At 43.8% G+C, this 26,938-nt stretch overlaps 1 protein-coding gene across 2 annotated transcripts in view; it reads right to left on the bottom strand.

Moving 5' to 3' along the window:
• Window positions 1-11,752: 11,752 nt before the first annotated feature.
• Window positions 11,753-26,938, bottom strand: part of LOC311142058 (AP-2 complex subunit beta) — a 69,535-nt gene continuing 54,349 nt past the window's right edge. For both annotated transcript variants that reach the window (XM_084177612.1, XM_084177611.1), the window contains one exon: window positions 11,753-13,978. In XM_084177612.1, coding sequence (XP_084033738.1) covers window positions 13,904-13,978 — 75 coding nt within the window. In that variant the 3' untranslated portion in view covers window positions 11,753-13,903. The remainder of the gene's footprint in view (window positions 13,979-26,938) is intronic.

Raw genomic sequence — 26,938 nt, 5'->3', positions numbered from 1 at the left:
GCTGCTGCAGATACACCTGCGGTGATGCTGATGTGTGTAGAACCTCATTCGTTGGCTTCTTACTGACAGATAACTGTCTCAGGTGGATACAGTGAAGAGTCCTAAATATTCAACCTACTCTCTCGCTAGTGGAGAGATGACACGCGGTCTAAACGCCCGTCATATATTGCAGGCAGCAAAAATCACAAGCCTACAGTACATCCACGTAATTCATGCAGGCTGCTTTCGTCAAAGACTAGCCTACTTTCGGGGTGAGACCTTAAAGTGTGTAATAGTCTATAGACGTAGGGTCATCACATCACGTCTGCTGTGCCAACAGTGTTTAACAACTGACAGCCAAAATATAGCATTTTAGGGAAAGGTACGGTCCGCCCCAGAATGAAAAGGGTTGCCAGAGACTTGTCAGAGAAAGGTATCTGAAATTTGAGTGATAGGGATATCTCTTGTTAAAATTCTCAATTCAAACACTGTTGGAGTTTTGAGGGTATTTGGGGACACTGTGCGCGCGGCAATATTTTACGCGTAGTTTACGCACACATGCTAGCGCGCTTTGCCTTTTAAAGACTATTAAAAATAACATTCTACACAATGCCTGGGGCTTTTACATCAGAAGAAATGATTGATCTTTCATCTGAACTGAATATGTTTTTGTGCGCGCAAGCGATCTAATCTAAAGTATGAACTCGAATGCTTGAGCAACATGTGTACACTGCACCCTATTGGCAGTAAGGAGGCTGTTTCTTAGCAACAGTATATTTTGCCCCTGTTGCTAAGTAACCTCGTGCCACATACCTGTCTAGCCACGTCACCTCTCACAATCATTTACAATGCATGCAGGTGCAATTTCATGTGATGTAGCCTGCCAGTTAATGTGAACTCACCTACCTCACACCTTGCAAACACATACCATTGTTGGATCTTGTTCTGTGATCCAGTTTGGCCTTGAAATGAGGGTACAAGGTCATGTGAATTACGAGTTTTTTGGCCTCAGACTTTTTCCAATGAGTTTACAACAATATAAACCTTGACACTCAATGGGGATGTGACTAAGTTCTATGGTATATTTTAAATAGAATTAGAGCAACTAATTACCAGAGCCATATTTTCTAGGCCTATATATAGCTCTGCTAATTGCTGAAGTTCAAACTAGATTTCTTCCCCATCCCCACAATACAGATGATGTAAAGAGTTGGCAGTCCAGTGAGAAACACGTTTTCCAACACTGACAATGCTGGTCTCCAGACTGTGTAACTTCCATTGTGCTTTTCTCTCAGACATTCAGCAGTTAAAAAAATTATACAAATAAATAAATAAATAAATAAATACTGATTCAGACTGACATGGAAACATCAGTAGCATCCCAAGTGAAATAAGCTTTGATTCTAAGCGAGCCACTGTATTCTGAGTATCTATTGACTAACCGCACAGAGATTATGCACTGCTGTAGTTGGCCTTTGGCCAGGGCCTGAGCTAGAACTTGTCAGTTGGACGGGCATTTGATTGATATAATAAAGACCATAGACAGTTCATGAGTTTGGGGAAGCTTACAATTTATCCTACCATTTCTACCGATCTGTGTGCCAGTTATTATTTTTATATGCGCAATTTCATGGAACATTGTAATTTCAATAATAACGTTTTAGTTTCTCAAAATTATTGTTACGTGGTTAATCATACAAATCTGAAAGTTCAAATTCAACTGATGCAAGAGCACCAACCTTTGCTATATGGACACCGTGATCCATTGGCGGCTAAATAAATTATCACATGGAACTCAGAGATGGCCTACAGTGCATTCCCGAAAGTATTCAAACTCCTTCCCTTTTTCCATATTTTATTATTTTACAGCCTTATTCTAAAATGGATTAAATACAACATTTTCTTCATCAATCTACACACAATACCCCATAATGACAAAGCAAAAACAGGTTTTTAGAAATGTTTGCAAATGTATAAAAAATACAAAACAGAAATACCCTATTTACATAAGTATTGAGACCCTTTGCTATGTGACTCGAAATTGAGCTCAGGTGCATCGTGTTTCCATTGATCATCCTTGAGATGTTTCTACAACTTGATTGGAGTCCACCTGTGGTACATTCAATTGATTGGACATGATTGGGAAAGTATACACCTGTCTATATAAGGTCCCACAGGTGACAGTGTATGTCAGAGCAAAAACCAATCCATGAGGTCGAAGGAATTGTCCGTAGAGCTCCAAGACAGGATTGTGTCAAGGCACAGATCTGGGGAAGGGTACCAAAACATTTCTGCAGCATTGAAGGTCCCCAAGAACACAGTGGCCTCATCATTCTTAAATGGAAGAAGTTTGGGCCCACCAAGACTCTTTCTAGAGCTGGCCGCCCGGCCAACCTGAGCAATCGGGGGAGAAGGGATTTGGTCAGGGAGGTGACCAAGAACCCGATGGTCACTGACAGAGCTCCAGATTTCCTCTGTGGAGATGGGAGAACCTTCCAGAAGGACAACCATCTCTGCAGCACTCCACCAATCAGGCCTTTATGGTAGAGTGACCAGACGGAAGCCAGTCCTCAGTAAAAGGCACATGATAGCCCGTTTTGAGTTTGCCAAAAGGCACCTAAAGGACTCTCAGACCATGAGAAACTAGATTCTCTGGTCTGATGAAACCAAGATTGAACTCTTTGGTCTGAATGCCAAGCGTCACGTATGGAGGAAAGCTGGCACCATCCCTACGGTGAAGCATGGTGTTGGTAGCATCATGCTGTGGGGATGTTTTTCAGCGGCAGGGACTGGGAGACTAGTTTGGATCGAGGGAAAGATGAACAGAGCAAAGTATAGAGAGATCCTTGATGAAAACCTGCTCCAGAGTGCTCAGGACCTCAGATTGGGGCGAAGGTCCACCTTCCAAAAGGAGAACGACTCTAAGCACACAGCCAAGACAATGCAGGAGTAGTTTCGGGACAAGTCTCTGAATGTCCTGGAGTGGCCCAGCCAGAGCCCGGACTTGAACACGATCTAACATCTCTGGAGAGACCTGAAAATAGCCGTGCAGCGACACTCCCCATCCAACCTGACAGAGCTTGAGAGGATCTGCAGAGAAGAATGGGAGAAACTCCCCAAATACAGATGTGCCAAGCTTGTAGCGTCATACCCAAGAAGACTCGAGGCTGTAATCACTGCCAAAGGTGCTTCAACAAAGTACTGAGTAAAGGGTCTTATGTAAATGTCATATTTATTTATTTATTTTTTACATTTGCAATAATGTCTAAAGACCTGTTTTTGCTTTGTCATTATGGGGTATTGTGTGTAGATTGATGATGGGGGAAAAAAACAATTTAATCCATTTTAGAATAAGGCTGTAACGTAACAAAATGTGGAAAAAGTGAAGAGGTCTGAATACTTTCTGAATGCACTGTATGTAGTCATTGTATCTGATGCTGTCTGCCATACTTATTTTTTCCAGACAGCATCAGATACATGGTCTACAAGTACAGAGATAGAGGGGCACTGTTTCACTCTCTCGGATACTTTATCAGAGATCAAATAAAATCAAATTTTATTTGCCACACGCGCCAAATACAACAGTGAAATGCTTACTTACAAGCCCTTAACCAACAATGCATTTTTAAAAGAAAAATGTAAGTGTTAAGTAAAAAATAAATAAAAGCTAATAACTAAAGAGCAGCAGTAAAATAAAATAACAGTAGGGAGGCTATATACAGGGGGGTACCGGTGCAGAGTTAATGTGCGGGGGCACCGGCTAGTCGAGGTAATTGAGATAATATGTATATGTTGTAGAGTTAAAGTGACTATGCATAAATAATAAACAGAGTAGCAGCAGCGTAAAAGAGGGGGGTGGGGGTGGGGGGGCAGTGCAAATAGTCCGGGTCAATAATTAGCTGTTCAGGAGTCTTATGGCTTGGGGGTAGAAGCTGTTGAGAAGCCTTTTGGACCTAGACTTGGCGCTCCGGTACCGCTTGCCGTGCGGTAGCAGAGAGAACGGTCCATGACTAGGGTGGCTGTAGTCTTTGATAAATTTTGAGGTCCTTCCTCTGACACCGCCTGGTATAGAGGTCCTGGATGGCAGGAAGCTTGGCCCCAGTGATGTACTGGGCCGTACACACTACCCTCTGTAGTGCCTTGCGGCCGGAGGCCGAGCAGTTGCCATACCAGGCGATGCAACCAGTCAGGATGCTCTCGATGGTGCAGCTGTATAACTTTTTGAGGATCTGAGGACCCATGCCAAATCTTTTCAGTCTCCTGGGGGGGAATAGGCTTTGTCGTGCCCTCTTCACGACTGTCTTGGTGTGTTTGGACCATGATAGTTCGTTGGTGATGTGGACACCAAGGAACTTGAAGCTCGCAACCAGTTCCACTACAGCCCCGTTGATGAGAATGGGGGCGTGCTCAGTCCTATTTTTTTTCCTGTAGTCCACAATCATCTCCTTTGTCTTGATCACGTTGAGGGAGAGGTTGTTATCCTGGCACCACACGGCCAGGTCTCGGACCTCCTCCCTATAGGCTGTCTCATCGTTGTCGGTGATCAGGCCTACCACTGTTGTGTCGTCAGCAAACTTAATGATGGTGTTGGAGTCGTGCCTGGCCATGCAGACATGGGTGAACAGGGAGTACAGGAGGGGACTGAGCACGCACCCCTGAGGGGCCCCCTGTGTTGAGGATCAGCATGGCAGATGTGTTGTTACCTACCCTTACCACCTGGGGGCGGCCCGTCAGGAAGTCCAGGATCCAGTTGCAGAGGGAGGTGTTTAGTCCCAGGATCCTTAGCTTAGTGATGAGCTTTGAGGGCACTATGGTGTTGAAAGCTGAGCTGTAGTCAATGAACAGCATTCTCACGTAGGTGTTCCTCTTGTCCAGGTGGGAAAGGGTAGTGTGGAGTGCAATAGAGATTGCATCATTTATTCCAAGATGGTGTAGTAGTGCGGTCGTGTATTGTGTTGTGTCCTCATGTAAATAGCCAGTTTTTTTGTCTTTAATTCGTATATATTTCTCTCTCACTTTCCATCCTTTAACTAAATATACTTTCCTGCAACCCGCCTCACCCAATGTGGAACGGATTCTATTATTTCTTTATTTTTATCAAGAACCTACGGCTGAAACTAGCCAGCTAGCTACTTGCTATTAGCCACCGTTAGCGGTCTTCACCACTTCACCACTGTCCGTGGCCTGCACTACCTACCAGCCAGCTCTAGCCTGGACAATTATCGGCCAGTCTGCACAGCGTGCTATCGACTCAGAGCATATCAGATTTTCTGCCGGAATCACTGGACCTTAACACCGGACCATCGCAACTAGCTAGCTGCAACCGAATGGCTGTTGTTGGCTAATATCCACTTCCCAATGTACCAGTTAGCCTTGAGCTAGCCTCGAGCCAGGCCCATCTCCCGTCTATCTACCTCTCTGTCAACCGGACGGGACCTCCTAGTGTCGACACGGAGACCCGCCGATCCATCACGTCTGGTCTGCCGACGTAATCGTCTGATGTGGTTTCAACAGGCTTCCCGTTGCGACGACCACGAAGATCCATCTGCTAGCCCCGGCCCGCTAGCACGTGCAATCAACAGCCGTGCCTCCTGCTCGCCTGTGCTTTAGCAGCCTACGATCTGCTCCCGGACTTACTTAGTGCTGTTCACTGGACGTTATGATCTCTCATCTACACAGCTAATGCCTGCTGGACTGTTCCTTTACATGGTACCCCATCCTGTTTATCTGTTTAGCCTCAGCCCAAACTTTCGTCGCCATTACCAGTTGTAGTCTTAGCCCTCTCGAATAACACCTGTGATTGCGTTAAGCCTCTCTCCCATGTCAATATGCCTAGCCTATTGCTGTTTGGGTTAGTTTTTATTATACAATTTCACTGTAGAGCCCCAAGTTCAGCTCAACCAGCCTCAGAGAGCTCCTTTGTCCCACTCCCCATACACGCGGAGACCAGCTCAATCGGTACCTCCAGTGATGCTATCTCTTTCATAGTTACCCAATGCTTAGGTGTACCTCCACTGTACTCATATCCTTCCATATCCTTGTCTGTACATAATGCCCGGAAATCTGCCCCCTTTCTCTGTACCCAATGCACTAGAAGACCAGTTCTTAAAGCCGTTAGCCATATCCTTATTCTATTCCTCCTCTGTTCCTCTGGTGATGTAGAGGTTAACCCAGGCCCTGTAGCCCCCAGTATCACTCCTACCCCCCAGGCACTATCATTTGTTGACTTCTGTAACCGTAAAAGCCTTGGTTTCTTGCATGTTAACATCAGAAGTCTCCTCCCCAAGTTTGAGTTATTCACTGCGTTAGCACACTCTGCCAACCCTGATGTTCTAGCAGTGTCTGAATCTTGGCTTAGGAAGGCCACCAAAAATTCAGAAATTTCCATTCCAAACTACAACATTTTCCGTCTAAATAGAACTGCCAAAGGGGGCGGAGTTGCAATCTACTGTAGAGATAGCCTGCAGAGCTCTATCATACTATCCAGGTCTGTGCCCAAACAGTTTGAGATTCTACTTCTAAAAATCCACCTATCCAGAAATAAGTCTCTCACTGTTGCCGCTTGCTACAGACCCCCCTCAGCCCCCAGTTGTGCCCTGGTCACCATATGTGAATTGCTTGCCCCCCCATCTATCCTCAGAGTTCGTACTACTTGGTGACCTAAACTGGGATATGCTTAACACCCCGGCCGTCCTACAATCTAAACTAGATTCCCTCAATCTCACACAAATGATCAAGGAACCTACCAGGTACAACCCTAAATCCGTAAACATGGGCACCCTCATAGATATCATCCTGACTAATTTACCCTCTGAATACACCTCCGCTGTCTTCAACCAGGATCTCAGCGATCACTGCCTCATTGCCTGCGTCCGTAATGGCTCCGCGGTCAAACGACCACCCCTCACTGTCAAACGCTCCCTAAAACACTTCAGCGAGCAGGCCTTTCTAATTGACCTGGCCCGGGTATCCTGGATGGATATTGACCTCATTCCGTCAGTAGAGGATGCCTGGATGTTCTTCAGAAGTGCTTTCCTCTTCATCTTAAATACTTCATCTTAAATACAGTGGGGGAAAAAAGTATTTAGTCAGCCACCAATTGTGCAAGTTCTCCCACTTAAAAAGATGAGAGAGGCCTGTAATTTTCATCATAGGTACACGTCAACTATGACAGACAAAATGAGGAAAAAACATCCAGAAAATCACATTGTAGGGTTTTTAATTAATTTATTTGCAAATTATGGTGGAAAATAAGTATTTGGTCAATAACAAAAGTTTCTCAATACTTTGTTATATACCCTTTGTTGGCAATGACACAGGTCAAACGTTTTCTGTAAGTCTTCACAAGGTTTCCACACACTGTTGCTGGTATTTTGGCCCATTCCGCCATGCAGATCTCCTCTAGAGCAGTGATGTTTTGGGGCTGTCGCTGGGCAACACGGACTTTCAACTCCCTCCAAAGATTTTCTATGGGGTTGAGATCTGGAGACTGGCTAGGCCACTCCAGGACCTTGAAATGCTTCTTACGAAGCCACTCCTTCGTTGCCCGGGCGGTGTGTTTGGGATCATTGTCATGCTGAAAGACCCAGCCACGTTTCATCTTCAATGCCCTTGCTGATGGAAGGAGGTTTTCACTCAAAATCTCACGATACATGGCCCCATTCATTCTTTCCTTTACACGGATCAGTCGTCCTGGTCCCTTTGCAGAAAAACAGCCCCAAAGCATGATGTTTCCACCCCCATGCTTCACAGTAGGTATGATGTTCTTTGGATGCAACTCAGCATTCTTTGTCCTCCAAACACGACGAGTTGAGTTTTTACCAAAAAGTTCTATTTTGGTTTCATCTGACCATATGACATTCTCCCAATCCTCTTCTGGATCATCCAAATGCACTCTAGCAAACTTCAGACGGGCCTGGACATGTACTGGCTTAAGCAGGGGGACACGTCTCGCACTGCAGGATTTGAGTCCCTGGCGGCGTAGTGTGTTACTGATGGTAGACTTTGTTACTTTGGTCCCAGCTCTCTGCAGGTCATTCACTAGGTCCCCCCGTGTGGTTCTGGGATTTTTGCTCACCGTTCTTGTGATCATTTTGACCCCACGGGGTGAGATCTTGGGTGGAGCCCCAGATCGAGGGAGATTATCAGTGGTCTTGTATGTCTTCCATTTCCTAATAAATGCTCCCACAGTTGATTTCTTCAAACCAAGCTGCTTACCTATTGCAGATTCAGTCTTCCCAGCCTGGTGCAGGTCTACAATTTTGTTTCTGGTGTCCTTTGACAGCTCTTTGGTCTTGGCCATAGTGGAGTTTGGAGTGTGACTGTTTGAGGTTGTGGACAGGTGTCTTTTATACTGATAACAAGTTCAAACAGGTGCCATTAATACAGGTAACGAGTGGAGGACAGAGGAGCCTCTTAAAGAAGAAGTTACAGGTCTGTGAGAGCCAGAAATCTTGCTTGTTTGTAGGTGACTAAATACTTATTTTGCAAATAAATTCATAAAAATCCTACAATGTGATTTTCTGGAAAAAATAATCTCAATTTGTCTGTCATAGTTGACGTGTACCTATGATGAAAATTACAGGCCTCTCTCATCTTTTTAAGTGGGAGAACTTGCACAATTGGTGGCTGACTAAATACTTTTTTCCCCCACTGTAAGCATGCCCCATTCAAAAAATTCAGAACTAAGAACAGATATAGCTCCTGGTTCACCCCAGACTTGACTGCCCTTGACCAGCACAAAAACATCCTGTGGCGTACTGCATTAGCATCGAACAGCCCTCGCGATATGCAACTTTTCAGGGAAGTCAGGAACCAATATACACAATCAGTTAGGAAAGCAAAGGCTAGCTTTTTCAAACAGAAATTTGCATCCTGTAGCACTAACTCCAAAAAGTTTTGGGACACTAAAGTCCATGGAGATTAAGAGCACCTCCTCCCAGCTGCCCACTGCACTGAGGCTAGGAAACACTATCACCACTGATAAATCTACAATAATCGAGAATTTCAACAAGCATTTTGCTACGGCTACCCCTACCCCGGCCACCAGCTCTGCACCCTCTGCTGCAACTTGCCCATGCCCCCCCCCCGCTTCTCCTTCACCCAAATTCAGATAGCTGATGTCCTGAAAGAGCTGCTAAATCTGGACCCCTACAAATCAGCTGGGCTAGACAATCTGGACCCTTTCTTTCTAAAATTAGCTGCCGAAATTGTCGCAACCCCTATTACTAGCCTGTTTCGTATCGTCTGAGATCCCCAGAGATTGGAAAGCTGCCGCGGTCATCCCCCTCTTCAAAGGGGGTGACACTCTAGATCCAAACTGTTACAGAACTATATCCATCCTGCCCTTCGAAAGTATTTGAAAGCCTAGTTAACAAACAGATCACCGACCATTTCGAATCCCACCGTACCTTCTCTGCTATGCAATCTGGTTTCCGAGCTGGTCATGGGTGCACCTCAGCCACGCTCAAGGTCCTAAACGATATAATAACCGCGATCGATAAAAGACAGTACCTGTGCAGCCGTCTTCATCGACCTGGCCAAGGCTTTTGACTCTGTCAATCACCGCATTCTTATTGGCAGACTAAATAGCCTTAGTTTCTCAAATAACTGCCTCGCCTGGTTCACCAACTACTTCTCAGATAGAGTTCAATGTGTCAAATCGGAGGGCCTGTTGTCTGGACCTCTGGCAGTCTCTATGGGGGTGCCACAGGGTTCAATTCTCGGGCTGACTCTATTCTCTGTGTATATCAATGATGTCGCTCTTGCTGCTGGTGACTCTCAGATCCACCTCTACGCAGACGACACCATTTTGTATACATCTGGCCCTTCATTGGACACTGTGTTAACAAACCTCCAAACGAGCTTCAATGCCATACAACACTCCTTCCGTGGCCTCCAACTGCTCTTAAACGCTAGAAAAACTAAATGCATGCTCTTCAATCGAACGCTGCTTGCACCCGCCCGCCCGACTAGAATCACTACTCTCGGCGGGTCTGACTTAGAATATGTGGACAACTACAAATACCTAGGTGTCTGGTTAGACCGTAAACTCTCCTTCCAGACTCACATTAAGCATCTCCAATCCAAAGTTAAATCTAGAATCGGCTTCCTATTTTGAAACAAAGCCTCCTTCACTCATGCTGCTAAACATGCCCTCGTAAAACTGACTATCCTACCGATCCTTGGCTTCGGCGATGTCATTTACAAAATAGCTTCCAACACTCTACTCAGCAAATTGGATGTAGTCTATCACAGTGCCATCCGTTTTGTCACCAAAGCCCCATATACTACCCACCATTGTGACCTGTGCGCTCGTTGGCTGGCCCTCACTACATATTAGTTGCCAAACCCACTGGCTCCAGGTCATCTATAAATCACTTCTAGGCAAATCCCCGCCTTATCTTAGATCATTGGTCACCATAGCAACACCCACCCGTAGTATGCGTTTTAGCAGGTATATCTCACTGGTCATCCCCAAAGACAACACCGCCATTCCTTCCAGTTCTCTGCTGCAAATGACTGGAACGAATTGCAAAAATCTCTGAAGCTGGAGACACTTATCTCCCTCACTAACTTTAAGCATCAGTTGTCAGAGCAGCTTACCGATCACTGCACCTGTACACAGCCCATCTGTAATTAGCCCACCCAACTACCTCATCCCCATATTGTTATTTACATTATTTATTTTTCTCATTTGCACCCCAGTATCTCATCTATCACTCCAGTGTTAATACTAAATTGTAATTATTTTGCACTATGGCCTATTTATTGCCTTACCTCCATAACTTACTACATTTGCACACACTGTATATAGATTTTCTATTGTTATTGACTGTACGTTTTGTTTTTGTTTATTCCATATGTAACTCTGTGTTGTCGTTTTTAATCGCACTGCTTTGCTTTATCTTGGCCAGGTCGCAGTTGTAAATGAGAACTTGTTCTCAACTGGCTTACCTGGTTAAATAAAGGTGAAATAAAAATAAATAAAAATCATCTGTGGATCTGTTGGGGCGGTATGCAAATTGGAGTGGGTCTAGGGTTTCTGGGATAATGGTGTCGTGAGCCATGACCAGCCTTTCAAAGCACTTCATGGCTACAGACGTGAGTGCTACGGGTCGGTAGTCATTTAGGCAGGTTATCTTAGTGTCCTTGGGCACAGGGACTATGGTGGTCTACTTGAAACATGTTGGTATTACAGACTCAGTCAGGGACATGTTGAAAATGTCAGTGAAGACACTTGCCAGTTGGTCAGCACATGCTCGGAGTACACGTCCTGGTAATCCGTCTGGCCCTGCGGCCTTGTGAATGTTGACCTGCTTAAAAGTCTTACTCACATCGGCTACGGAGAACGTGATCACATAGTCATCCGGAACAGCTGGTGCTCTCATGCATGCTTCAGTGTTGCTTGCCTCGAAGCGAGCATAGAAGTGATTTAGCTCGTCTGGTAGGCTTGTGTCACTGGGCAGCTTGCGGCTGTGCTTCCTTTTGTAGTCTGTAATAGTTTTCAAGCCCTGCCACATCCGACGAGTGTCAGAGCCGGTGTAGTACGATTCAATTTTAGATTGACAAGTCTTTCTGTCAGCGCACGTCTCGGTCAAATAAATGATCAATATTTTATTTGGACAGGCAAGGAGGTACGGTAGGGTAGCCAGGCCCCCTAGGGCCCGCCCATAACGCTGGCCCTGCCTTTGGCTGTGCTTCATGCTGGTCATATTACCTTTGGGCTGATTATGGATTGTGAACAAATGACAGTGAAACATCTGGCACTGCATAGGTTTATAACAGACATTTTATTGAAATAAGAGAGGATACAGTGACAAGTTGGGGATGAGGAGTGATGCAGGATCAACAGGCTAGCTTGAGGAGAAGAGGCGAAAAACGGTCATTTCAGTTGTCAGATTATTTCTTACTACAGCTGTTATGTAGGCCTATTCCTCGTTGCTGGGTTTACGAGTAAGTACATTAAATATTTTTCTCACACATAGTTCTGGGTGGGAAAGCCAGACCCAAATACACCTTTATAACAACATCTGGTCACACTTTAGTCCGTATTTTCATACTATCAACAAACTATGTTGATAAGCAACTACTTGCTAAGGTTACGGTTAGGTTTAGAATAAGTGTTAGGGTAAGGGTTACGTTTAGAGTTAGAGCTAGGGCTAGTAGATAGTTGAAATGTTACTGATAGTCTGCAGAGCATCCTAGATGGACAATCCAAATAAAGTGTTACCCAACATCTTGCTGGGGATACATACAATCAAATTGTGGCCAAAGATAAGATCTTCCCAAGTAGCTAAGTGTCGTTTTGAGAGTGAGGAAAACAGACCTCTAAGATTTATTGGAAGCATTGGACACTACTTCTATTGCAGGTTCACAGGCACATCAGCATGTATGGCAACAATAAAATTAAGAAGCTAAAGTCACAAACACAACTGGTACCCTTGAGACTGCTCTTTACATTGGCTTAAATAAAATGATTAATAAAATGATTAAAATGTTTGAGCTCAACTACCAGAGGTCTAACAACAATGGTCATAGAGATATGGCATATTAAAATCACATCAGTTTGTATACATTTATAAATAAAACTTATTTAGATCACTTCTTTAGATCACTTTCCACATGAGGACTTGGTACATTACTGGAATATGCCGCCACAGTTTTTCTGTTATGGATTTCAAGCACACTTATTCTGGTAGTAATATAATAATCTTTCATTAGTCGTACAGAACTTCACGTCTACAAACTACACCACGTCACTGCACAGTATAATCATAGAGGGGGTGACCCTGGTCCTTTAGGTGGCCTGCATGCACTAAATATCCTCCATGTTTAGGATAAAGCAATGTCAGGGAGGTGGTTTTAACTGCATTATAACACAAACACTATGCATGTAATTGATGACAGTATGGGGTTGTTCCCTACTAAGCAAAATATCAACTGATATTGACCCTGGCATTGAGTTTGACCCAGGGTTTGGGGTTTAGTTTTGTTTGGATGAACAGCTGCAAATGGAATATCAATAACAATCTTACATATAAAGAATAAAGCATACTATCTCATTGGAATCAACGTAAGATGAGAACAGCATTACAGAATTGACAACTCATTCCACACTCACAATTGGCATATTAATTAATACTGCAACACAAAACCAGCAAAGGGACATGGATTATTGGAAATCTAGGAATGACAATCTAGGAATGACTATAGCGGTGTTTGATTGCTGCGGCAGGTCGAGCAATCAGAAAAGGGATGAGAAGCATGAAATGATCAGCTGCCTGCAAGTATCAGTAAAAAAGGAATGGCATATGGGAGCAGACATAATAATAGCTAACATAAATAGTGGTTTATCATAGTGGTTACTAAAATGAGAACAGAATGAAATCCACTAATGCATTAAAATCGATTTCACGTTCTCTGGCCCTGCTCTCACCTCTCACGACTGCCATATTGGCTCAGAATGGTACTTGCTAAATCATGGAGACAGCAACTGGTTCAACTGGCAACGTCGGCCCCAGGAAGGCCTGGTAGATGGCACTCAATGGAGTATCTCTTGTGGAATGGTTGGGAAAGTATGAAAAGTACCACGGAAGCAGAAAAAGCATTAAAAAGAATAGACACAAAAACATTTATCATATTACACTTTCCAATATTGGCAATACAGTACAAAGAGGTGGGGCGATTGCTTAGAGAATATTAAATGTTTCTTCTTCTTTTTGGAGAGCTTCACCATCAACCACGTTTTACGACAGTAAGACATTTAGTTTAGGATGGACTGGGGATGTCACATTCTCCCATGGAGGTAAGGATGGTGGAGAGGAATGAGGGAGTGGAATAATAAATGACTAAAATGCTAAAAGCTGCTGTTTGTTCTTGGGTAGATGTGTGGAGTGGAGGGTGGTGAGTCGATGGACAGAGTTCAGTTCTTCAGGACTGAGTCGTACACCTGGTAGACATACTGGGTCACCTCAGGAGCCCGGCACTTCAAGGACAGCTGGAAGAGAGGACAGGAAAATATACAGATTGATGTACAACTATAGGTTACATTTCAGCTCAATAACTCTGAACATTTCACCTTCTCCACAACAGTTTAATTGCTTTGCAACTCTTTTCACCCCGACACTTAATGTAAACACAATAATATTATTAAGCAATAAGGCACGAGGGGGTTTGTGGTATATGGCCAATATACCACGGCTAAGGGCTGTTCTTATGCGCAACGCGGAGTGCCTGGATCCAGCCCTTAGCTGTGGTATATTGGCCATATACCACAAACCCCTGAGGTGCCTTATTGCTATTATAAACTGGTTACCAATGTAATTAGAGCAGTAAAAATAAATGTTTTGTCATACCCGTGGTATACGGTCTGATATAGCACGGCTTTCAGTCAATCAGCATTCAGGGCTTGAACCACCCAGTTTATAATACAATAATATATAATAATTGTGTTATTGAGTATCCCTACAAAGTATATTAAATAAATTAATGCATCTAAGTATTATACATTTTCCTTCGACCAGATTTAACATCCGCATTAATCAGTTTCTATTGACAGTGGCCTAATTAAGTCCGACTAATTGAAAAATCTTACCACCACTACTCACTTTTCCTTTTTTTTTTTTATTCCACAGATGTATTTTTAGAAGTCTCACTTTCTATCCATACTTCCTCTTTACAAACTCTACAACATTAATAAATACTAGTATGTAGTCAGACATTCTCCTGTTATTATGGCCTGGTCCATATGTTCTCACTGTTCCATGACAGGCCCTGATGCTGTCCCAAAGGTATTTGTATGAGAGGAATCTGTCAATAAATTGGCCCCACAAAAGCAGCCCCTGACCATTTCGAAAATCCGTTAGGTCTTCGCTAGGTGCAATCTTTCAGCGACTTAGCAACAATAATGTTTTTGTACTTTATGTACCAAATTAAATAAAACGTTATTGGTCGCGTACACATATTTTGCAGATGTTATCGCAGGTGCAGCAAAATGCTTATGTTTCTAGCGCCAACAGTGTAGTAATAACTAAAAATACAAAACAATACACACAAATCCCCCAAAATGAAAATAAAGGAATTAAGAAATATCAGAACGAGCAACGTCAGAGTCCGAAATATAAATATATACAGTTGAAGTCGGAAGTTTACATACACCTTAGCCAAATACATTTAAACTGAGTTTTTCACAATTCCTGACATTTAACCTAGTAAACATTCCCTGTATGAGGTCAGTTAGGATCACCAGTGTATTTTAAGAATGTGAAATGTCAGAATAATAGTAGAGAGAATTATTTATTTCAGCTTTTATTTCTTTCATCACATTCCCAGTGGGTCAGAAGTTTACATACACTCAATTAGTATTTGGTAGCATTGCCTTTACATTGTTTAACTTGGGTCAAACGTTTCGGGTAGCCTTCCACAAGCTTCCCACAATAAGTTGGGTGAATTTTGGCCCATTCCACATGACAGAGCTCGTGTAACTGAGTCAGGTTTGTAGGCCTCCTTGCTCGCACACGCCTTTTCAGTTCTGCCCACACATTTTCTATAGGATTGAGGTCAGGGCTTTGTGATGGCTACTCCAATACCTTGACCTTGTTGTCCTTAAGCCATTTTGCCACAACTTTGGAAGTATGCTTGGGGTCATTGTCCATTTGGAAGACCCATTTGCGACCAAGCTTTAACTTCCTGACTGATGTCTTGAGACGTTGCTTCAATATATCCACATAATTTTCCTTCCTCATGATGTCATCTATTTTGTGAAGTGCACCAGTCCCTCCTGCAGCAAATCACCCCCACAGCATGATGCTGCCACCCCCGTGCTTCACGGTTGGGATGGTGTTCTTGGGCTTACAAGCCACCACCTTTTTCCTCCAAACATAATGATGGTCATTATGGCCAAACAGTTCTAGTTTTGTTTCATTAGACCAGAGGACATTTCTCCAAAAAGTACGATCTTTCTCCCCATGTGCAGTTGCAAACCGTAGTCTGGCTTTTGTATGGCGGTTTTGGAGCAGTGGCTTCTTCCTTGCTGAGCGGCCTTTCAGGTTATGTCGATATAGGACTCGTTTTACTGTGGATATAGATACTTTTGTACCTGTTTCCTCCAGCATCTTCACAAGGTCCTTTGCTGTTGTTCTGGGATTGATTTGCACTTTTCACACCAAAGTACGTTCATCTCTAGGAGACAGAACTCGTCTCCTTCCTGAGCGGTATGACGGCTGCGCGGTCCCATGGTGTTCATACTTGCGTACTATTGTTTGTACAGATGAACGTGGTACCTTCAGGCATTTGGAAATTGCTCCCAAGGATGAACCAGACTTGTGGAGGTCTACAATTTTTTTCTGAGGTCTTGGCTGATTTCTTTTGATTTTCCCATGATGTCAAGCAAAGAGGCACTGAGTTTGAAGGTAGGCCTTGAAATCCATCCACAGGTACACCTCCAATTGACTCAAATGATGATGATTTTCTGGAATTTTCCAAGCTGTTTAAAGGCACAGTCAACCTAGTGTATGTAAACTTCTGATCCACTGGAATTGTGATACAGTGAATTATAAGTGAAATAATCTGTCTGTAAACAATTGTTGGAAAAATTACTTGTGTCATGCACATAGTACAGTGGGGCAAAAAAGTATTTAGTCAGCCACCAATTGTGCAAGTTCTCCCACTTAAAAAGATGAGAGAGGCCTGTAATTTTCATCATAGGTACACGTCAACTATGACAGACAAAATGAGAAGAAAAAAATCCAGAAAATCACATTGTAGGATTTTTAATGAATTTATTTGCAAATTATGGTGGAAAATAAGTATTTGGTCAATAACAAAAGTTTCTCAATACTTTGTTATATACCCTTTGTTGGCAATGACACAGGTCAAACGTTTTCTGTAAGTCTTCACAAGGTTTTCACACACTGTTGCTGGTATTTTGGCCCATTCCTCCATGCAGATCTCCTCTAGAGCAGTGATGTTTTGGGGCTGTCGCTGGGCAACACGGACTTTCAACTCCCTCCAAAGATTTTCTATGGGGTTGAGATCTGGAGACTGGCTAGGCCACTACAGGACCTTGAAATGCTTCTTACGAAGCCACTCCTTCGTTCCCTCAATTTCACGATACATGGCCCCATTCATTCTTTCCTTTACACGGATCAGTCGTCCTGGTCCCTTTGCAGAAAAACAGCCCCAAAGCATGATGTTTCCACCCCCATGCTTCACAGTAGGTATGGTGTTCTTTGGATGCAACTCAGCATTCTTTGTCCTCCAAAGAGTTGAGTTTTTACCAAAAAGTTCTATTTTGGTTTCATCTGACCATATGACATTCTCCCAATCCTCTTCTGGATCATCCAAATGCACTCTAGCAAACTTCAGACGGGCCTGGACATGTACTGGCTTAAGCAGGGGGACACGTCTGGCACTGCAGGATTTGAGTCCCTGGCGGCGTAGTGTGTTACTGATGGTAGGCTTTGTTACTTTGGTCCCAGCTCTCTGCAGGTCATTCACTAGGTCTCCCCGTGTGGTTCTAGGATTTTTGCTCACCGTTCTTGTGATCATTTTGACCCCACTGGGTGAGATCTTGCGTGGAGCCCCAGATCGAGGGAGATTATCAGTGGTCTTGTATGTCTTCCATTTCCTAATAAATGCTCCCACAGTTGATTTCTTCAAACCAAGCTGCTTACCTATTGCAGATTCAGTCTTCCCAGCCTGGTGCAGGTCTACAATTTTGTTTCTGGTGTCCTTTGACAGCTCTTTGGTCTTGGCCATAGTGGAGTTTGGAGTGTGACTGTTTGAGGTTGTGGACAGGTGTCTTTTATACTGATAACAAGTTCAAACAGGTGCCATTAATACAGGTAACGAGTGGAGGACAGAGGAGCCTCTTAAAGAAGAAGTTACAGGTCTGTGAGAGCCAGAAATCTTGCTTGTTTGTAGGTGACCAAATACTTATTTTCCACCATAATTTGCAAATAAATTCATTAAAAATCCTACAATGTGATTTTCTGGATTTTTTTCTCACAATTTGTCTGTCATAGTTGACGTGTACCTATGATGAAAATTACAGGCCTCTCTCATCTTTTTAAGTGGGAGAACTTGCACAATTGGTGGCTGACTAAATACTTTTTTCCCCCACTGTATATGTCCTAACCGACTTGCCAAAACTATAGTCTGTTAACAAGTGAATTTGTGAAGTGGTTGAAAAACGAGTTTTAATGACTCCAGCCTAAGTGTATGTAAACTTCCGACTTCAACTGTATGTATATGATGGTGTGTATAGACTGGAGCACAAAGCCCTACACTTGTCCTCAGGGACACACAAAGGTTGACATTAACTGTTGATTGAACACAACCACCTTGGACAGCAGTTATTGCGCAAGGGTCTAATGAATTAACCCCTGTGTATTACCTACACTACCGTTCAAAAGTTTGGGGTCACTTCGAAATGTCCTTGTTTTCGAAAGAAAAGCAATTATTTTGTCCATTAAAATAACATGAAATTGATCAGAAATACAGTGTAGACATTGTTAATGTTGTAAATGGCTATTGTAGCTAGAAACAGCTGATTTTTAATGGAATATCTACATAGGCGTACAGAGGCCCATTATCAGCAACCATCAGTCCTGTGTTCCAATGGCACGTTGTATTTGCTAATCCAAGTTTATCATTTTAAAAGGCTAATTGATAATTAGAAAACCCTTTTGCAATTATGTTAGCACAGCTGAAAACTGTTGTGCTGATTAAAGAGCAATAAAACTGGCCTTCTTGAGACTAGTTGAGTATCTGGAGCATCAGCAATTGTGGGTTTGATTACAGGCTCAAAATGGCCAGAAACAAATACATTTCTTCTGAAACTCGTCAGTTATTCTTGTGCTGAGAAATGAAGGCTATTCCATGCGAGAAATTGCCAAGAAACGGAAGATCTCGTACAACGCTGTGTACTACTCCCTTCACTGAACAGCGCAAACTGGATCTATACAGAATAGAAAGAGGAGTGGGAGGCCCCGGTGCACAACTGAGCAAGAGGACAAATACATTAGAGTGTCTAGTTGGAGAAACAGTCGCCTCACAGGTCCTCAACTGGCAGCTTAATTAAATAGTACCCGCAAAACACCAGTCTCAACGTCAACAGTGAAGAGGCGACTACGGGATGCTGACCTTCTAGGCAGAGTTGCAAAGAAAAAGTCCAGTGTCTGTGTTCTTTTGCCCATCTTAATCTTTTCTTTTTATTGGCCAGTCTGAGATATGGGTTTTTCTTTGCAACTCTGCCTAGAAGGTCAGCATCCCAGAGTTACTATTTAATGAAGCTGCCAGTTGAAGACCTGTGAGGCGTCTGTTTCTCAAACTAGACACTAATGTATTTGTCCTCTTGCTCAGTTGTGCACCGGGGCCTCCCACTCCTCTTTCTATTCTGGTTAGAGCCAGTTTGTACTGTTCTGTGAAGGGAGTACAGCATTGTACGAGATCTTCAGTTTCTTGGCAATTTCTCGCATGGAATAGCCTTCATTTCTCAGCACAAGAATAGACTGACGAGTTTCAGAAGAAAGTTCTTTGTTTCTGGCCATTTTGAGCCTGTAATCGAACCCACGACTGCTGATGCTCCAGATACTCAACTAGTCTCAAGAAGGCCAGTTTTATTGCTTCTTTAATCAGCACAAGAGTTTTCAGCTGTGCTAACATAAATGCAAAAGGGTTTTCTAATGATCAATTAGCCTTTTAAAATGATAAACTTGGATTAGCAAACACAACGTGCCATTGGAACACAGGACTGATGGTTGCTGATAATGGGCCTCTGTACACCAATGTAGATATCCATTAAAAATCTGCCGTTTCCAGCTACAATAGCCATTTACAACATTAACAATGTCTACACTGTATTTCTGATCAATTTGATGTTATTTTAATGGACCAAAACATTTATTTTCTTTCGAAAACAAGGACGTTTCTAAATGACCCCAAACTTTTGAACGGTAGTGTATGTATGGGGGGAAAAAATGTAGCCATGGCCATCACAATAGCTCACTTTCTATTATCAGTCTTCCACTGCCCTGATGTCATAGGATAAGTGTTTGTTCTCAACTGCTTTGATGGGCTCTCCTTTTGACCCATAGGAGAGCCGGCTTTGAAACCAGTTGGTCACAAGCAAGATTTATTTGCTTGCAAATTAAGTTTCCCCAGGAACTTTTCTCTTTCTAGAGCCTAACTAATCTACCCTATCCCACTGTTATCCACAGGCAGCAGCAGAGCGACTGCTCTGAGGAGACCCTGGGTTGAATTCCCATTATGAATCAATTAGCTGGAGACTAACAGCATGGCCAGCCAGGCCAAACAGGCTGTTCCTCGAGGGGACGCACAGCACAGGTAATCAAGCCAGGGAGCAACCAGTGCCTGAACAGCTGCCTGTAAAACAATCAGGGTGAGGAGGCACTAATCTGGGGATTAATGTAGTCACCCAGCCAGGCAGTCAGAGAGAGTGTGGCAGGCAGAACACAGCAGCCTCTGACAGTTGGGGACAGCAGCACTGAAGTTCCACTGTGGAAAGTACCAGTGGGTAAGCACTGCCATAGGGACGGTCAGAGCTGGGAATCCTCCATGGCTTACTGCTGCTGACATTTTTTGCCTGGAGCTTCACATGAACATAAGAATTGTTGCTAATGTATAACACAAATAATCAAAATTGTAGGTGTTGTGACACCCCCTGCTATCAAGCTTTTGACAGGTGCTTTACTTGAAGAATAACAATAACAAAATACTGATAGACAGTTGATCTGGCGAGGACAGAAGGCTATCGCTGTGTTAATTTACAATTAATACAGCCAACAAATGGAATATCATCCACCAATGAGTATGGTTTTATTTGATGTATGAAAACCAGCACTCCTTATGGCCAGGAAATATGAGTGTGCTGCTACACTGTTTGTTTTCTAAAGAGCCTTCAGCTTGACCGCTGAGCTCACAGACCTTCCCGGACAACAACCTATACATTTACACTATGAGCCATAGAGACCTGTTAAAGAGAGAAGAGATCAAGACGGTGACGAGTTCACCGCTGATAACTGCTCACAATCAAATACCGACCGTATTATCTCCCAAGAGAATTCTCTTCGGTTATTGTTGCAGCCGTGTATCTCCCCTCAAGCCGATACCACGATGGCCCTCAAGGAACCTAACTGGACTTTATGCAAACAGGAAACCATATATCCTGAGGCTGCATTTATTGTAGCTGGGGATTTTAACAAAGCAAATTTGAGAAAAAGGCAACCTAAATTCTATCAGCATATTGACTGTAGCACTCGCGCTGGAAAAACACTGGATCACTGCTACACTAATTTCCGCTCTGCATACAAGGCCCTCCCCCGACCGCCTTTCGGCAAATCTGACCACGACTCCATTTTGCTCCTCCCTTCCTATAGGCAGAAACTCAAACAGGAAGCACCTGTGCTAAGGACTATTCAACGCTGGTCTGATCAATGGGAATCAAGCTTCAAGATTGTTTTGATCACGCGGACTGAGATATGTTCCGGGTAGCCTCTGAGAATAATATAGACGTATACGCTGATTCAGTGAGTGGGTTTATAAGGAAGTGTATACAGTGGCTTGCGAAAGTATTCACCCCCCTTGGCATTTTTCCTATTTTGTTGTCTTACAACCTGGAATTAAAATTGATTTTTGGGGGGTTTGTATCATTTGATTTACACAACATGCCTACCACTTTGAAGATGCAAAATATTTTTTATTGTGAAACAAACAACAAATAAGACAGAAAAACAGAAAACTTGAGCGTGCATAACTATTCATCCCCACCAAAGTCAATACTTTGTAGAGCCACCTTTTGCAGCAATTACAGCTGCACGTCTCTTGGGGAATGTCTCTATAAGCTTGGCACATCTAGCCACTGGGATTTTTGCCCATTCTTCAAGGCAAAACTGCTCCAGCTCCTTGAAGTTGGATGGGTTCCGCTGGTGTACAGCAATCTTTAAGTCATACCACAGATTCTCAATTGGATTGAGGTCTGGGCTTTGACTAGGCCATTCCAAGACATTTAAATGTTTCCCCTTAAACCACTCGAGTGTTGCTTTAGCAGTATGCTTAGGGTCATTGTCCTGCTGGAAGGTGAACCTCCGTCCCAGTCTCAAATCTCTGGAAGACTGAAACAGGTTTCCCTCAAGAATGTCCCTGTATTTAGCACCATCCATCATTCCTTCAATTCTGACCAGTTTCCTAGTCCCTGCCGATGAAAAACATCCCCACAGCATGATGCTGCCACCACCATGCTTCACTGTGGGGGTGGTGTTCTCGGGGTGATGAGAGGTGTTGGGTTTGCGCCAGAGATAGCGTTTTCCTTGATGGCCAAAAAGTTCAATTTTAGTCTCATCTGACAAGAGTACCTTCTTCCATATGTTTGGGGAGTCTCCCACATGCCTTTTGGCGAACACCAAACGTGTTTGCTTATTTTTTTCCTTAAGCAATGGCTTTTTTTCTGGCCACTCTTCAGGTAATCTATAAATCACTTCTAGGCAAATCCCCGCCTTATCTTAGATCATTGGTCACCATAGCAACACCCACACGTAGTATGCGTTCCAGCAGGTACAGTGGGGAGAACAAGTATTTGATACACTGACGATTTTGCAGGTTTTACTACTTACAAAGCATGTAGAGTTCTGTAAAATTGTATCATAGGTACACTTAAACTGTGAGAGACGGAATCTAAAACAAAAATCCACAAAATCACATTGTATGATTTTTAAGTAATTAATTTGCATTTTATTGCATGACATAAGTATTTGATACATCAGAAAAGCAGAACTTAATATTTGGTGCAGAAACCTTTGTTTGCAATTACAGAGATCATACGTTTCCTGTAGGTCTTGACCAGGTTTGCACACACTGCAGCAGGGATTTTGGCCCACTCCTCCATACAGACCTTCTCCAGATCCTTCAGGTTTCGGGGCTGTCGCTGGGCAATACGGACTTTCAGCTCCCTCCAAAGATTTTCTATTGGGTTCAGGTCTGGAGACTGGCTAGGCCACTCCAGGACCTTGAGATGCTTCTTACGGAGCCACTCCATAGTTGCCCTAGCTGTGTGTTTCGGGTCGTTGTCATGCTGGAAGACCCAGCCACGACACATCTTCAATGCTCTTATTGAGGGAAGGAGGTTGTTGGCCAAGATCTCGCAATACATGGCCCCACCCATCCTCCCCTCAATACGGTGCAGTCGTCCTGTCCCCTTTGCAGAAAAGCATCCCCAAAGAATGATGTTTCCACCTCCATGCTTCACGGTTGGGATGGTGTTCTTGGGGTTGTACTCATCCTTCTACTTCCTCCAAACACGGCGAGTGGAGTTTAGACCAAAAAGCTATATTTTTGTCTCATCAGACCACATAACCTTCTCCCATTCCTCCTCTGGATCATCCAGATGGTCATTGGCAAACTTCAGACGGGCCTGGACATGCGCTGGCTTGAGCAGGGGGACCTTGCGTGCACTGCAGGATTTTAATCCATGACGGCGTAGTGTGTTACTAATGGTTTTCTTTGAGACTGTGGTCCCAGCTCTCTTCAGGTCATTGACCAGGTCCTGCCGTGTAGTTCTGGGCTGATCCCTCACCTTCCTCATGATCATTGATGCCCCACGAGGTGAGATCTTGCATGGAGCCCCAGACCGAGGGTGATTGACAGTCATCTTGAACTTCTTCCATTTTCTAATAATTGCGCCAACAGTTGTTGCCTTCTCACCAAGCTGCTTGCCTATTGTCCTGTAGCCCATCCCAGCCTTGTGCAGGTCTACAATTTTATCCCTGATGTCCTTACACAGCTCTCTGGTCTTGGCCATTGTGGAGAGGTTGGAGTCTGTTTGATTGAGTGTGTGGACAGGTGTCTTTTATACAGGTAACGAGTTCAAACAGGTGCAGTTAATACAGGTAATGAGTGGAGAACAGGAGGGCTTCTTAAAGAACAACTAACAGGTCTGTGAGAGCCGGAATTCTTACTGGTTGGTAGGTGATCAAATACTTATGTCATGCAATAAAATGCAAATTAATTACTTAAAAATCATACAATGTGATTTTCTGGATTTTTGTTTTAGATTCCGTCTCTCACAGTTGAAGTGTACCTATGATAAAAATTACAGACCTCTACATGCTTTGTAAGTAGGAAAACCTGCAAAATCGGCAGTGTATCAAATACTTGTTCTCCCGACTGTATATCTCACTGGTCATCCCCAAAGCCAACACCTCCTTTGGCCGCCATTCCTTCCAGTTCTCTGCTGCAAATGACTGGAACAAACTGCAAAAATCTCTGAAGCTGGAGACACTTATCTCCCTCACTAACTTTAAGCATCAGTTGTCAGAGCAGCTTACCGATCACTGCACCTGTACACAGCCCATCTGTAATTAGCCCACCCAACTACCTCATCCCCATATTGTTATTTATTTTGCTCATTTGCACCCCAGTATCTCTATTTGCACATCATCTTCTGCACATCTATCACTCCAGTGTTAATACTAAATTGTAATTATTTTGCACTATGGCCTATTTATTGCCTTACCTACATAACTTACTACATTTGCACACACTGTATATAGATTTTCTATTGTGTTATTGACTGTACGTTTTGTTTATTCCATATGTAACTCTGTGTTGTTGTTGTTGTTGTTTTTAATCGCACTGCTTTGCTTTATCTTGGCCAGGTTGCAGTTGTAAATGAGAACTTGTTCTCAACTGGCTTACCTGGTTAAATAAAGGTGGAAAAAAAAGTTGTCCTATGGACAGATACTCCAATCTCCGCTGTGGAGCTTTGCAGCTCCTTCAGGGTTATCTTTGGTCTCTTTGTTGCCTCTCTGATTAATGCCCTCCTTGCCTGGTCCGTGAGTTTTGGTGGGCGGCCCTCTCTCGGCAGGTTTGTTGTGGTGCCGTATTATTTCCATTTTTTTAAATAATGGATTTAATGGTGCTCCGTGGGATGTTCAAAGTTTCTGATATTTTTTTGTAACCCAACCCTGATCTGTACTTTTCCACATCTTTGTCCCTGACCTGTTTGGAGAGCTCCTTGGTCTTCATGGTGCCCCTTGCTTAGTGGTGTTGCAGACTCTGGGGCCTTTTAGAACAGGTGTATATATACTGAGATCAAGTGACAGATCATGTGACACTTAGATTGCACACAGGTGGACTTTCTTTAACTAATTATGTGACTTCTGAAGGTAATTGGTTGCACCAGATCTTATTTAGGGGCTTCATAGCAAAGGGGGTGAATACATATGCACACACCACTTTTCCGTTATTTATTTTGTATAATTTTTCAAACAAGTAATTTTTTAAATTTCACGTCACCAATTTGGACTATTTTGTGTCTGTCCATTACATGAAATCCAAATAAAAATCAATTTAAATTACAGGTTGTAATGCAACAAAATAGGAAAAACGCCAAGGGGGATGAATACTTTTGCAAGGCGCTGTCGTACCCACTGTGACTATTAAAACCTACCCTAACCAGAAACCGTGGATAGATGGCAGCATACGCGAAAAACTGAAAGCACGAACCACCGCATTTAACCATGGCAAGGTGACAGGGAATATGGCAGAACACAAACAGAGTGGTCATTCCCTCCGCAAGGCAATCAAACAAGCAAAACGTCAATATCGAGACAAAGTGGAGTCGCAATTCAACTGCTCAGACACGAGACGTATGTGTCAGGGTTTACAGACAATCACTGACTACAATAGGAAAACCAGCCACGTAGCGTACACCGACGTCTTGCTGCCAGACAAGCTAAACAAGTTCTTTGCCCGCTTTGAGGATAACACAGTACCACCGACTCGGCCAGCTACCAAGAACTGTGGGCTCGACTTCTCCATGGCCGACGTGAGTAAGACATTTAAACATGTTAACCCTCGCAAGGCTGCCGGCCCAGACAGCATTCCTAGCCGCGTCCTCAGAGCATGTGCAGACCAGCTGGCTGATGTGTTTACGGACATATTCAATCTCTCCCTATCCCAGTCTGCTGTCCCCACATGCTTCAGGATGGCCACCATCATTCCTGTACCCAACATCTCCACTTCACTGATCGTCAACACTGGGGCCCCACAAGGGTGTGTGCTCAGCCCCCTTCCTGTAATCCCTGTTCACCCATGACTGCGTAGCCATGCACGCCTCCAACTCAATCATCAAGTTTGCAGACGACACAACAGTAGTAGGCTTGATTACCAACAACGATGAGACAGCCTACAGGGAGGAGGTGAGGGCTCTCGGAGTGTGGTGCCAGGAAAATAACCTCTCACTCAACGTCAACAAAACAAAGGAGATGATCGTGGACTTCAGGAAACAGCAGAGGGAGCACCCCCCTATCCACATCGACGGGACAGCAGTGGAGAAGGTGGAAAGTTTTAAGTTCCTCGGCGTACATATCACTGACAAACTGAAATGGTCCACCCACACAGACAGTGTGGTGAAGAAGGCGCAACAGCGTCTCTTCAACCTCAGGAGGCTGAAGAAATTTGGCCTGTCACCTAAAACCCTCACAAACTTTTACAGATGCACAATTGAGAGCATCCTGTCGGGCTGTATCACCGCCTGGTACGGCAACTGCACCGCCCCCACAACCGCAGGGCTCTCCAGAGGGTGGTGTGGTCTGCACAACGCATCACCGGGGGCAAACTACCTGCCCTCCAGGACACCTACAGCACCCGATGTCACAGGAAGGCCAAAAAGATAATCAAGGACAACTACCACCCGAGCCACTGCCTGTTCACCCCGCTATCATCCAGAAGGCGAGGTCAGTACAGGTGCATCAAAGCTGGGACCGAGAGACTGAAAAACAGCTTCTATCTCAAGGCCATCAGACTGTTAAACAGCCATCACTAGCACAGAGAGGCTGCTGCCTACTTACAGACTTGAAAATCACTGGCCACTTTAATAGATGGAACACTAGTCACTTTAATAATGCCACTTTAATAATGTTTACATATCTTGCATTAC

Source organism: Coregonus lavaretus, assembly GCF_964263955.1.
Source record: "Coregonus lavaretus genome assembly, chromosome: 15".
Classification (NCBI taxonomy): Eukaryota; Metazoa; Chordata; class Actinopteri; order Salmoniformes; family Salmonidae; genus Coregonus; species Coregonus lavaretus.
This window is presented reverse-complemented; position numbering and strand designations above follow the sequence as displayed.